The 12,560-nt window shown below is 37.4% G+C and overlaps 1 protein-coding gene across 1 annotated transcript in view; it reads right to left on the bottom strand.

Moving 5' to 3' along the window:
* lrp1bb (low density lipoprotein receptor-related protein 1Bb) overlaps nucleotides 1-12,560 on the bottom strand; it is a 2,167,948-nt gene that overhangs the window by 1,460,580 nt on the left and 694,808 nt on the right. Inside the window, exon 3 of the mRNA XM_051931086.1 lies at nucleotides 7,386-7,523. Coding sequence (XP_051787046.1) covers nucleotides 7,386-7,523 — 138 coding nt within the window. The remainder of the gene's footprint in view (nucleotides 1-7,385; nucleotides 7,524-12,560) is intronic.

Consider the following 12,560-nt stretch of genomic DNA (forward strand, 5'->3'; position numbering starts at 1 on the left):
GGGATTTATGTAGCGGAAAAACGTGGAAGTTGGCTTTGGCACAGATTTATGCATCTGGATTTTTTTTGTGCATAGGAACATTTTCACTTTTGTGCTTACGCCATGTTATAGTGTGAGTTGTACGCACAGCGTTATACATGAAGCCCCATGACACCCGTGAAGCACAATTTTTTCAAGAAGTGATTTTAAGCCAAAGAGCACTAAAAACAAATAAAACAAGATTACAAAACTCTATCAATTCAAAACATCTGCTTAAACAGGTTTCAGTTTAGGGCACAGTAAAATTTGTGTTGTCATACAAAGGCATAGAGCAACCATACAAGGAGTACAAAACATTTTACGTGTGATTACCCAAGGGCCAAATCAAGTTTGTCAGATTTAGGCCATCATTTTTATTCCAACTATTTTCTTAATTAGAAGCTAATTCTCGCTGTTACTGCAATCCGTTATTTAATTTTATGGCTTGTTACTACCCTCAAATTTAATTTGCTCACCACCCCCAACAAATACTAAAAGGAAGAGATACCTAATATAAAACTGGCTAGAACAAGCCACAAGCAGTAAAAAGTTAAAACTAAAAACACAGTTTGAAAACCTCTGTACTAGGAATGGCTTTAAAGAAGTGACTTTACCCACTGTGCCATGCATGGCCAAGCCTAAAGGCCAACTTAGACCCCTGAGACAAAGAATGACTGCTGGCGAAACAATTCGAAAACGAAGAACAGGTCAAAAAATGAATAATAAAAAGAATAAAGTTCACCCATATGAGGGTCATCTGGTGCAAAATCTGCCAGCATGCAAACTGTTCTGTAGCTGACCACTCAACCCTAAATTAAGTGACTTCATTTTAGTGTTAACACCATCCATACATTGACTTTAACTGTATACTTCTAGCTCTGTATCTGTAAGCATGTAATAAATTACAAGTGAAATTCTGTTACAACGAGCCAATCAAGATCACACTATTAGCGCCTGTCGTCAATGCGTGATACAAGGAACATTATAAATACAGGGAACAATATAACTTGGCCACTGACCTGGCCCAGACTCTGCCTGTTTGCTGTGTCTGTGTTTAGGAGAGTGTTAGCTCCCGCTGCAACAAATAACCCTGCTGTTCCTATTTCAAGTTGAATATGCTGGTTTTGCTAAAGTACTGAGACTCAGTCTTGTGTTTTGGGGTGCAAGACAGGGACTCACGCGTCTGTCTATCTAAGAATAATCTATCTATCTATTGGGAGGTTTTGAAACTCTTTTAGCCCCCACCCCCACCCCAATGGGATGACACACTTAAGTGTGCTGCGTCTGTGGAGGACAGCTTGCCGATCAAGATCATGCTATAAGACACCTGTCGCCGATGTGTGATGCAGGGAACAGTATAATTTGGCCACTGACCTGGCTCCAACCCTGCCCGTTTGCTGTGTCTGTGTAAAGGAGAGTGGTAGCTCCCACTACAATAAATAAGCGTGCTGTTCTTGTTTCAAGTTGAATAAAGCTGGTTTTGCTAAAAAGTTGAAACTCAGCCTCATGTTTTGGTGTGTAAGACAGTGACTCACGCGTCACAATATCCTTGTCAAGTTGTTGCAGCCAGTTTCCCAAAATGTCTAGAGACATCCAAGCTCGCTGGTTTGCTTTATACTCACAGGGAAGGAATGTAACGCACTTAAAACACAGAGGATTGGTCAACTTGCCAATGATGAGAGGAATAAATTTGCGGCTGCCAGCTGAATTGCAGCAAAGTAGAGCTGTTAACCTTTATTTAATTTTTTTTCTTCCTCGGTACAGATCACCTTTGAGTGCTAAAGTGCGATGTGGTAGCAAGCTGGTAGAAGATTCCAGCCTCATCAGCATTGTAGATGTCTTCAGGCTCATAAGCTGAAATGATTTTCCTGATTTCACCTGCACATCATTCATTTGCTTTTTCAATTGGAGCTGCAGATTCTTCTCCACAGATTGCTTTGGCTGCAATTCCAAAATGATCCTGAAAGTGAATTAGCCCACCCCAGCTGGCAGTAAAATCTTCGTGGCCCAAGGAGATTGACAGTGACTTTGCTTTTTCTTGAATGAGTGGCCCACTAATAGGAATGGCTCTTGAACGAGCCTCACTGAACCACATAAAAACTGCTTTTTTGACGTCTACAAATACAGCAGCTCGCATACATTTGCACTGAGGCTCAAGGTTTGCAACTTGAGATTTTTCTTCTATTTTTGCATGGTCTTTCACAAAAGTTGACAGTGTTGATGGTGAAATTCTGAATTCACTGCCAACGTCTTTGCTCCTTTTTGCTGGAAATGAGTGCCACAAAAATTTCAAGTTTCTTTTTTTTTATGTTAACTGTTGTCATTTTTTCGTGTCTGCCATTTCTATTGGAGGGTGGCAATGAGTTAAATTCCAATGGATGTTTTTTCAAATGTTGACGAGCAATAAGCAAAATGTATCACTGAAAAAAAACAGAAAACAGACAGTGCAAAAAAAAATGTATAGGGAAAGTTAAAAAAAAGAGAAACATTTATAGTGTTTTGGGATCGTTGTGCACAACTGAGCTTCTCTGTGAATGATTCATTCAGGCATTTCAAGGTCTTTTGGGCACTTTGTTGTAATGAAAGTATCTGCTGAATGTATTTCGTAGTAACAAAATTTTTATAGACTGTCTAATGGGGAAACTGTCGGGACCGTAAAACTACTTTGTTGTAATGAAAGGTATGTTGTAACGATATTTGTTGTAACAGAATTTTACCTGTATCTTTATTATTAAACATATTAAAGTAATTAGTATTTTATTTTCTAGATCATTATACTGTAGTTTTTTTTTTTACAACAGAATATTCTTAAATGGAAATGATAACTAAATGCATTTTTCTCAGAAATTTGTACTAGCCACAGGACAATATTAAATTATAATGGGCAGTGTGCTTACAAATCATTACACTGCTTTGAGCAATCTAACAAGAAGAATAAAATAATTACAGTGGTCATAATTTCACAGTGCCAGTTGCCCAAGTCGTTGTTTTACTCAATGAGTTGTAACATCCATCATGCTTCCTTTCTCATATTCCAGGAAGAATACTGTCATTAAGTATGTAAAAAGTAATACTCTAAGGCAAGTGCTGTATAATGCTATTAATTACTATGTAGTATTTTCTATTCTTCTGTTTAATATAAAAATGCTATTTATACATGCAGTAAAGATTTGGAAATATTTTGCTTTTCTGAGAGACTGGCTTATTCAATGCAACACCAATACTAATGAAGTGCTGTATACAGTTGACGTATAAATTCAGATTTAAATAGTGTCCGTTTATCATTGCAGAATGTTAGCTAATTGATCTGTACTTAAACTTATTTTTGTGAAGACCTTTGTTATGGAAAATCTCATTTAACATTTTGCAAATAATTAGCACATTGAAGCCTTCACTAAATATACTGTAAACTGCCACTGTAGGGATGTGTAGCTAAAGTAATTGGTGAGCTGAAAAATGAACTGGAGAACAGTCTTTCAGGTAAGGATTCTATTAAAGTTGAAGTGAAAAAAAAGAAAAATAATTTTTTAAAACTGCATCACAATGTGCTAAATCACATGCCCTGTATAAAAATATATTTTTGATTTGGTACATGTACTAAATGATATTTGTTATTAAACATATTTATCTAATTAGTAGTTTATTTTTGTGATCATATTACTTTAGTTTTTTTTACAACAAAACATTCTTAAATGTAAAATGAAAACTAAATACACATTTTTCTGTATATAAATATATATGTATATATTGCTCAAAAAATTAAAGGAACACTTTTTAATCAGAGTATAGCATCAAGTCAATGAAACTTCTGGGCTATTGATCTGGTCAGTTAAGTAGCAGAGGGACTTGTTAATCAGTTTCAACCCCCAAAACAGGAATGGTTTAACAGATGGAGGCCACTGACATTTTTCCCTCCTCATCTTTTCTGACTGTTTTTTTCACTCTTTTGCATTTGGCTATGGTCAGTGTCACTACTGATAGCATGAGGTGATACTTGGACCCTACAGAGGTTGCACAGGTAGTCCAACTTCTACAGGATGGCACATCAATACGTACCATTGCCAGAAGGTTTGCTGTGTCTCCCAGCACAGTCTCAAGGGCATGGAGGAGATTCCAGGAGAAAGGCAGTTACTCTAGGACTGCTGGACAGGGTTGCAGAAGGTCCTTAACCCGTCAGCAGGACTGGTATCTGCCCCTTTGGGCAAGGAGGAACGGGATGAGCACTGCCAGAGCCCTACAAAATGACCTCCAGCAGGCCATTGGTGTGAATGTCTCTGACCAAACAATCAGAAACAGACTTCAAGAGGGTGGCCCGAGGGCCCGACGTCCTCTAGTGGGCCCTGTGCTCACTGCCCAGCACCATGGAGCTCGATTGGCATTTGCCATAGAATACCAGAATTGGTAGGTCCACCACTGGAGCCCCATACTTTTCGCAGATGAGAGCAGGTTCACCCTGAGCACATGTGACAGACGTGAAAGGGCCAGGAGAAGCCATGGAGAACGTTATGCTGCCTGTAACATTGTTTAGCATGACCGGTTTGGTGGTGGGTCAGTGATGGTCTGGGGAGGCATATCCACGGAGGGATGCACAGACCTCTACAGGCTAGACAAAGGCACCTTGACTGCCATTAGGTATCGGGATGAAATCCTTGGACCCACTGTCTGACTCTATGCTGGTGCAGTGGGTCCTGGGTTCCTCCTGGTGCATGACAATGCCCGGCCTTATGTGGCGAGAGTATTCAGGCAGTTCCTGGAGGATGAAGGAATTGATACCATTGACTGGCCCCAACGCTCGCCTGAACTAAATCCAATAGAACATCTCTGAGACATTATGTTTCTGTCCATCTGGCAACGCCAGGTTGCACCTCAGACTGTCCAGGAGGTTAGTGATGCCCTGGTCCAGATCTGGGAAGAGATCCCCCAAGACACCATCTGTCACCTCATTTGGAGCATGCCCCGACCTTGTCAGGCATGCATACAAGCACGTGGGGGCCATAAAAACTACTGAGTACGATTTTGAGTTGCTGCAATGAAATTTCGGCAAAATGGACTAGCCTGCCGCATCATTTTTTCACTTTGATTTTCGGTGTGTCTTTGAATTCAGCCCTCTGTAGGTTGATCATTTTCATTTCCATCAAACGATGTGGCATCCTTTCGTTCCTAACACTTTACCCAGCCCATATCAAGACCCCCGTGACCCTGTACTTAGGATATAGCGGGTCGGATAATGGATGGATGGATATCAGTATAGATATCCAGCATGATTTTTTTTCCCATTGAGACCTGATGTGTTTTCAAAGTGATCCTGTAATTTTTTTGAACAGTTATATACTGTATATATATATATATATATATATATATATATATATATATATATATATATGAGAAAGAAAAAAAAAGTATATATATATATATATATATATATATATATATATACACACACACACACACAGACAAACAAGAGACCTCTGTGCGTGTGTGTGTGTGTGTGTGTGTGTATGGAGCAGTCTGCTCTGATCAAGCCCATCCACAGGCATGGGAGTTGTGGTGAATCCTATGGAAGATGTGGAGGTTTAAAGAAGTGTAACTTGCACTTGGTTAGATGGCACATGCATGCACTTCACTTCTCATTCAACTGAAGCAGACAAACTCAGTTTTGTGGGATATGCACGTTGTACGTTCACACAACAAGCTACCATACATTTGCCTGAGACATCCTATCCCGCTCAATTTGTGCCATAGCTGCACTTGACCACACATCTGTCTCTGCTCCAGCCCACTTAGCGGACACCTCTGCAAATTCACCAATATAGTAAAAATGGTAGGAAATCGTTGGGTTGTTTTTTGTCCCAAAGACCACACACAGTTAGTATATATATATACTGCAGCATATTGGGTCCAAGGTATAAAAATAGAACAATTCATTGAAAGTTCGGTTTATTCTTAAATTTAAAAACAACAATCTTTAGAGTCTTTCAAAGATAAAAAATTGAACTTAATTAATTTACAAAGTAATTAAATTTCATTTATATCTTTCTGAAATTAAAACAACTCAATGGGTCACGCGTTATATATACTGTTTTAAGGCATATAGGTATATTCTTATTTCAAAGTGAAGTATTCGTCAATGAATTAAAAATGTATTTTTTAAGATTTATTTCATGCTATTTATTTTTAAGATGAATTATTTTTAAGGTTTTGTTTGCAAAGGATATAATGCAGGATTAAGATTACTTTGACCACACCTAAACATTTAACAACATTGGAACAACAATGTAAAGTATAATGTGATAAATAAGATAATATGGAAAAATGTATTACTCCTTTTAGGAATATTAATTTTTATTTTTTTATTTTACTTTAGTCTGAATCATGGAAATGGCTTATTCTTTCAATAGGTGTAGTTTCTGACTTGAGAAAGGACACAAACCTTAAAACATTATTTCTTAATTGTCATCTCTTACTTCTCAATATCACACCAGTATACTCAGATATTAAACTTTGGGTTCTGCAGAATACTCCTAATACTTAGACTGAATAATACACATTTTTCCAAGTTTCCCAGCAGAATGTAAAAGAACATGAAACATCATGACCTAAATTCCAGCCAATCTTAGAAGGACTGCATGCACTTCCCTAAGGGAGGACAATGTTATCATTTTTGAAAGAGCTTCACTATATGCACCAGTTGAGCCTGTTATTTTTGTAATAGATGATTTTTAAAATTTCACTAGCATGTTTTTCTCTTTATACATACACTGAAGTGAAATATAGGGGACCACTCTGTCAAGTTGTCGAAAAGTCAGACAAAGTTCAAATTCATACAATGAAAAGTTATAATCAAACGTTAGATGATAGAACTCTGCCTTTCCAAAAAATTAAATATGGGGTAATACTATATATTCAAAGAAACCGAATAATTGATTCTAAAGAAGTGTTTATAAGTATCTGCAAATAAAATAAACAATAAAAACATTAAAATATATACAGATTCACATCACATTTTTATTCACAAACTGGAAATTTCTTTGTTGCATGTGGCAACACTAAACCACATATCAAATTCATACATAGAGTATACTACAATCAAAACAAGCTAACAGTCACGTATTTCCATAATATAAAATCAGGGTATTTGCAGACTGATAAAGTAAGAGAAACACATGTTAATTAAAACAAGAGTTGAGTTTAGGGCAGCAAGTGGATTCTTTATAAATTGTTTGAAAAATAGGAGAAGATTACAAACAACTGCACAATAAATATTTTACCCAAGCAGCATTAAAGTAATTTTCCATATTTTTTAGGAATAATAAAACATTCTTTAAACTACACTTTTACAAAAGATTTTTATTGTATTTATTACTCACCACGGCAATGAATCCCTTCATCATACCCATCTGCACAGTCTAAAACGCCATTGCAGACATTGCGGTAATGAATGCACGTTTTTGTGCCAAGGCAGGTTAGGTGATTTAGAGGGCATTTCACCGATAATTTTCTCGTACCTAAACATGAAAAAGGAACAGTAGAATGTTAAGTAAACTGCTCAATAAATCATCATTTTTGAGAAAAAAAAAGAAAAAACAATATATATAAAATACAATAAAGCTATTAAAGGTCACATATGGTACAACATTACAACTAAAGAGACTTAATTAAAGAGATTAATTCCTGGTCAGGTTATTTTATGTGTGGAATTTTCCCCTTGTCCATGTGAAATTCGGGGTATTCTCTTTTGTCCATCAAAGCATAGGTGAGTGTGACATGTGTGTTTGTGCCCACCCTGTGGTGACCCGAGGCTCTGTTCAGTGTTAGCTACTATCTCAGTTTGATATTGTTGAGAAACAGACTGCAGCCTATGACCCAGTAATGTAAAAAAATGGGCTTAGAAAATGGATGGAAAAATAAACAGTAATCATTACTATCTTTCCCAACATTTACTTATTACCATCTCAACAGAATTTTTGATAAGCTTTGACTTCCCACAACAAAAATGAATAAGCATATGCCAATAAGCAACACCTTGGAGCCAATTTGTTGTGCTTCATTACCCCCGCCACAGCATAAACCAACAAGTAAAGTTAAAAAAGGTATTAAGCATTACGGTTCATTTAATAAATTACAGCAGCAATACGTTCACATGCCCAGATATGCAAATCAGCCTGATTCCTCTATCATTCAGAAAGGGAAAGATGCCAAACAAGCTGTCCTTTAAGGTCCATTATGCACCAGCTAACTACAGGCGACCAGATGAAACCTTGCAAGCCCTGCCACAGTTAGTGTGTTTCAAGGACAACCCAATAGAAGACAATAATCAGTCAAGAGGCCCCCAAGCAAGACACTGGCTTTGTTTCTAAAACTCTATCAAGGCATACTCCAGTAATCAATATATAAATTCATTGCTAGAAAGGGGTTCAAAAATGAAAAATAAATCAGATTTTCATGCTATAGTTTCTCTGACAAAAAAGGATCATTTGCATTATACTGTCCCATTTCATATGTTTCATTATTTTTACACTTTAGGTTTCCATTGCTACATGCATCAGCACTTTTTATTATCACAGAGCAAAGAAAATTACTTTCTATGCTAATCCTACATTCCATTTTAGCATTTCTTTTGAAAGTGACATGTGAGAAGGATTTTTATTTTTCTGTAAGCCCTCTGGATTTCTCGTATCATTTAGAAACAAACACATACATCTGTTTTTACCATTAATCCCTTATGAAACAATTCAGTTTGTAAGTCATACAAAACAATGGTTACCCAGGTACTTTTCATTTATTTGTTATTTGTTCCAATATATAAATATGTCGGAAATACATTATCTGCATTCTTTATATGCCTATTGAATGTATTATAAACTGTATCAGTACAGTATTTGTTTTATCTACGTAAAATTTTATAAAGCACTTTCTCGATTACATTGTCAGATGCCCATCACAAGGCAAACTTAAGTAAATCTACTGTTACACACGTACTTATGGGATGCAGCAAAAGGGCTCAAAAGAGGATAATTCCATGCCAGACCAGGGTATGGCACTAATATTTCTCTTTTTCCTCTGCAGACCAACCACAGGCAATTCCACCTGGTCCCGATGGCATCACTCCCAGTTCCGGGCCAATGACAGCACTTCCGGTTCCTGCCCACATGATGTCATTTCCCCTGTCATACTTTAAAACCACCTTGTTTTGTCTGTCACCACAGTTCTGTTTTGGACTAATGTCTATAAAGAGCATTGCTCAGATCTTTGCCTTTTTTACAGCCAATTCTCAAGTATACGGGGTGGCTGCCCCAAACCTTTCTGCAGTGTCATTTGCATCATTTCTCACTACCCAAACTAGCATACACCACTCCAAGAAAAACAAAACATACATATATTTTTGAATTAATGGCTCTAGATGTCCTTTTTGGGTGGGTGTGAGGAGAATATTTAGCTACACCATAATTCTCATTTTCATATCCTGTTGATACAGATAAAAGGAGAATGCCCCACTTGGGGTGAGATCATCAACAGAGTCACTCAGAAGTTTGCCCTTAGTCCATTACATTTTTCTGATTTATATTAATGGCATTGATTCTGGTGTTTGCAGATGACAGTAAAATTAGAGGAAGAAGACAAACACTGAGCCGCAGCAAAAAGAATTAAAAAATACCTGAACAAGCTTCAGAACTGGACAAACATTTATAAAATGCAGTGTCATGCAGAGAATCATTAGCAAAATTAAATCAATTATAAACAGTAGATTGGAATGACTGTTCTACAGGAAGCAGAAAGAATTTAGGGGTTTAGGCTGACACAATATTTTCATTGTCGAAGCAATGTGCAGAAGCGAGTAAAAAAGCAAATAAAATGTTAGGTTATATCCTAAAGATTGCTGAAAATAACTGAGGGATATTATGTTTATACTATATCATGCAATAGTGAGACCCCATCTGGAGTATTATGCACAGTTTTGGTCACCATACAACAAAAAAGACATAGCAGCTCTTGAAGCTGTGCAGAGGAAAGCAACTAAGCACTTCAAAAACTTAAGGACATGTCACACTCTTAAAGATTCAGATAATTAAACCTGTTTAGCCTTAAGCAGAATTTCCAGATTGTGTGAATCTGGAGCAAATAACCAAGGATATATACAGAAGAAATAAGTAGAAACCTTGACAACCTCAAAACAAGTATCTGGATGAGATGTTGGGACAGCTTAGCTTTCAGCTAAACAAACAAGCCAGATGGACTGAATGGTCTCCTCTCATTTGTCAAATTTCTTATGTTTGCATGTGCTCTGTAAAATATTCTGAAAAATAAGTGTAACATAGTTGCTCATTGGTTACTGCTACTTCCTCACAATCCTGCATTGTTTGGCTGTCAAGAATTCATTCCTGCTTTGTGTCTGATGCTGTCAGGATGTGCTGCAGCCTCAGGTAACCCTCAAGTGTACTAAACAATTCCCATAATATTATGTACAGTGTGTTAACCTGTGCCAGAAAAAAAGGAAAACAATTTATGAATCTGTTATGCAAAGGTGCTAGATGCGCTGTATATACCAGATTTATTTTTACTGTAATTTTTTTTTAGTGTCAGCCTATGCTACATAACCTTTATACTTGTTATTCATGTGTCTATTATTTTTTTGGCTTTCTTGTACCAATTAATAACCAAAATCAACTGGTCACATGGGGTAAAACCATTTCACAATAAAAAAACAAAATTTCTAAAAGAGTGAAGGTGTTATATTGTGAAAAATTCATTCACACAATTGTAGAATTAGCCATGTACCTGCTGAAAAGATGTAATAATGTAATAACATGCCATTCTAAAGCCTGTTTAATCTAGTTCATACATACAGTACAGATAGCCAGGGCCTATCCCAGCAACACTGGGTGCAAGGCAGAAAACAAGCCACAACGAAGCAAACAGCATAGTGAACAGAGTGCTAGCCCATCTCAGGACCCACTTCCACACCCACAGAGTGGCAGTTCAGAATTGCTGTTCAACCAAACCCACACATTTTTAGAGATGTGCAAAAGAACCTATAAAGATACAACAAGAAAATGGCAACGCCACGCAGACACAAACTAGTCATTAGAAATAGATCCATACGGCAGCAACTGCAAATCCATCTAAAGTAGTTTCTACAGGATTACCATTCTTTAACACAAGCAATAACTGAACATGAAGATGGGCTTAGAGACTGATATTTATTCAGTGATATGTGAAAGGTGACCTGGTTGATGAAGGAATGATAATGGTATAGCTGCCATCAAGATGGCACTGAGCAGACCGTGCCAAGAGAGAATAATTTTCAATAGCAGTGAAGAGTGAACAGAGTATGTAGAAGCACTGGGAGTTTTGCCCCAAAAGTAAAATATTAGTGTCTACCAGAGCAAATTCAAGGTCAATGTACTGTAAAACTGGCATGAGGCCCACTCCACTCCAGACCACTGAATGCAGCACATGGTGCATGGATGGAACATGTGGGACCTTGTTACCCTTTTTAACACTAGAATTACCAAAGCCTACTAAAAAACTCATAATATCGGCCCACCTTAAATCCATTCGCACCCCTCCATCAGCATCTTTTGTGTTGTAAATGTGCCTATCAAGACAAGCAGCAAGCAGCCTGCTATCCCATCCCCCAGCTGCAATGAAGCTATCATATCAACAGCCTACCGTAACCTGCTTTCTTTTTCTTCGGTTATAATCTTGAATAAAGGCACACTTATTTTGTTATACTTGTACCTTTTGTGAAAGTGTTTATTTGATATTTGGACATCAGCCTTCACACATTATACAGTTCATGTCTACATTTTGTCAATTAATACTAAAACTTGAAAAATGTTTCTGTTTTAACGATGTGTTTACATAGATTGTTGTAGTCCCGCAACACTACTGAAATGTATGTATTCAAATGATGATGTATTATTTACCCTAAAAAACTCCAGGTACTTCACTCCAAGATAAACACTGAGCACTGAGAACCTTCTTTTCGAATTGAACTGTGGCGGTGGGCGGGGGGACGGGATAGCAGGCTGCTTGTGCTTATCGACACATTTACAACAGAAAAACAACGCTGATGGAGAGGTGCAAACAGATTTAAGGTGGGCCGGGATTAAGAGTTTTTTCGTAGGCTTTGGTAAATATAAGATGAAATGTTGTCCAAGTGCTACTCCTGTAACCTGCTCCACCTTAAAGCTAAGCAGGTTTCAGGGATGCAGGGCCAAAAGGTTCTTCCAGAAAAAAATCTGAGTTAATGGCTGTGCAGTAATGCTCTGGAATAGTTTCAGGGACTTTTATCAAAAATTATCTCAAAAGGTTTAAAGGCAATGGGCCTGTCAAACACCCAGTGGGTCCAAAGTTGGAATGTTAAGTAACAAAGACTCACCAGCAGGCAGAAAGAAGGCCAAAATTCAGAAAGACAAATGCAGATATGGACTGAAGGGGAACATGTTGTGTTTTTTTAAAGAGGAAAATGTGGATGCACACCACTAATCATTAGGTTTTTAATTTCTGGATTGTTGTCTATCCTTAGCTTTTCCTTCTAA

Source organism: Erpetoichthys calabaricus, chromosome 8 (assembly GCF_900747795.2).
Source record: "Erpetoichthys calabaricus chromosome 8, fErpCal1.3, whole genome shotgun sequence".
NCBI lineage: Eukaryota > Metazoa > Chordata > Cladistia > Polypteriformes > Polypteridae > Erpetoichthys > Erpetoichthys calabaricus.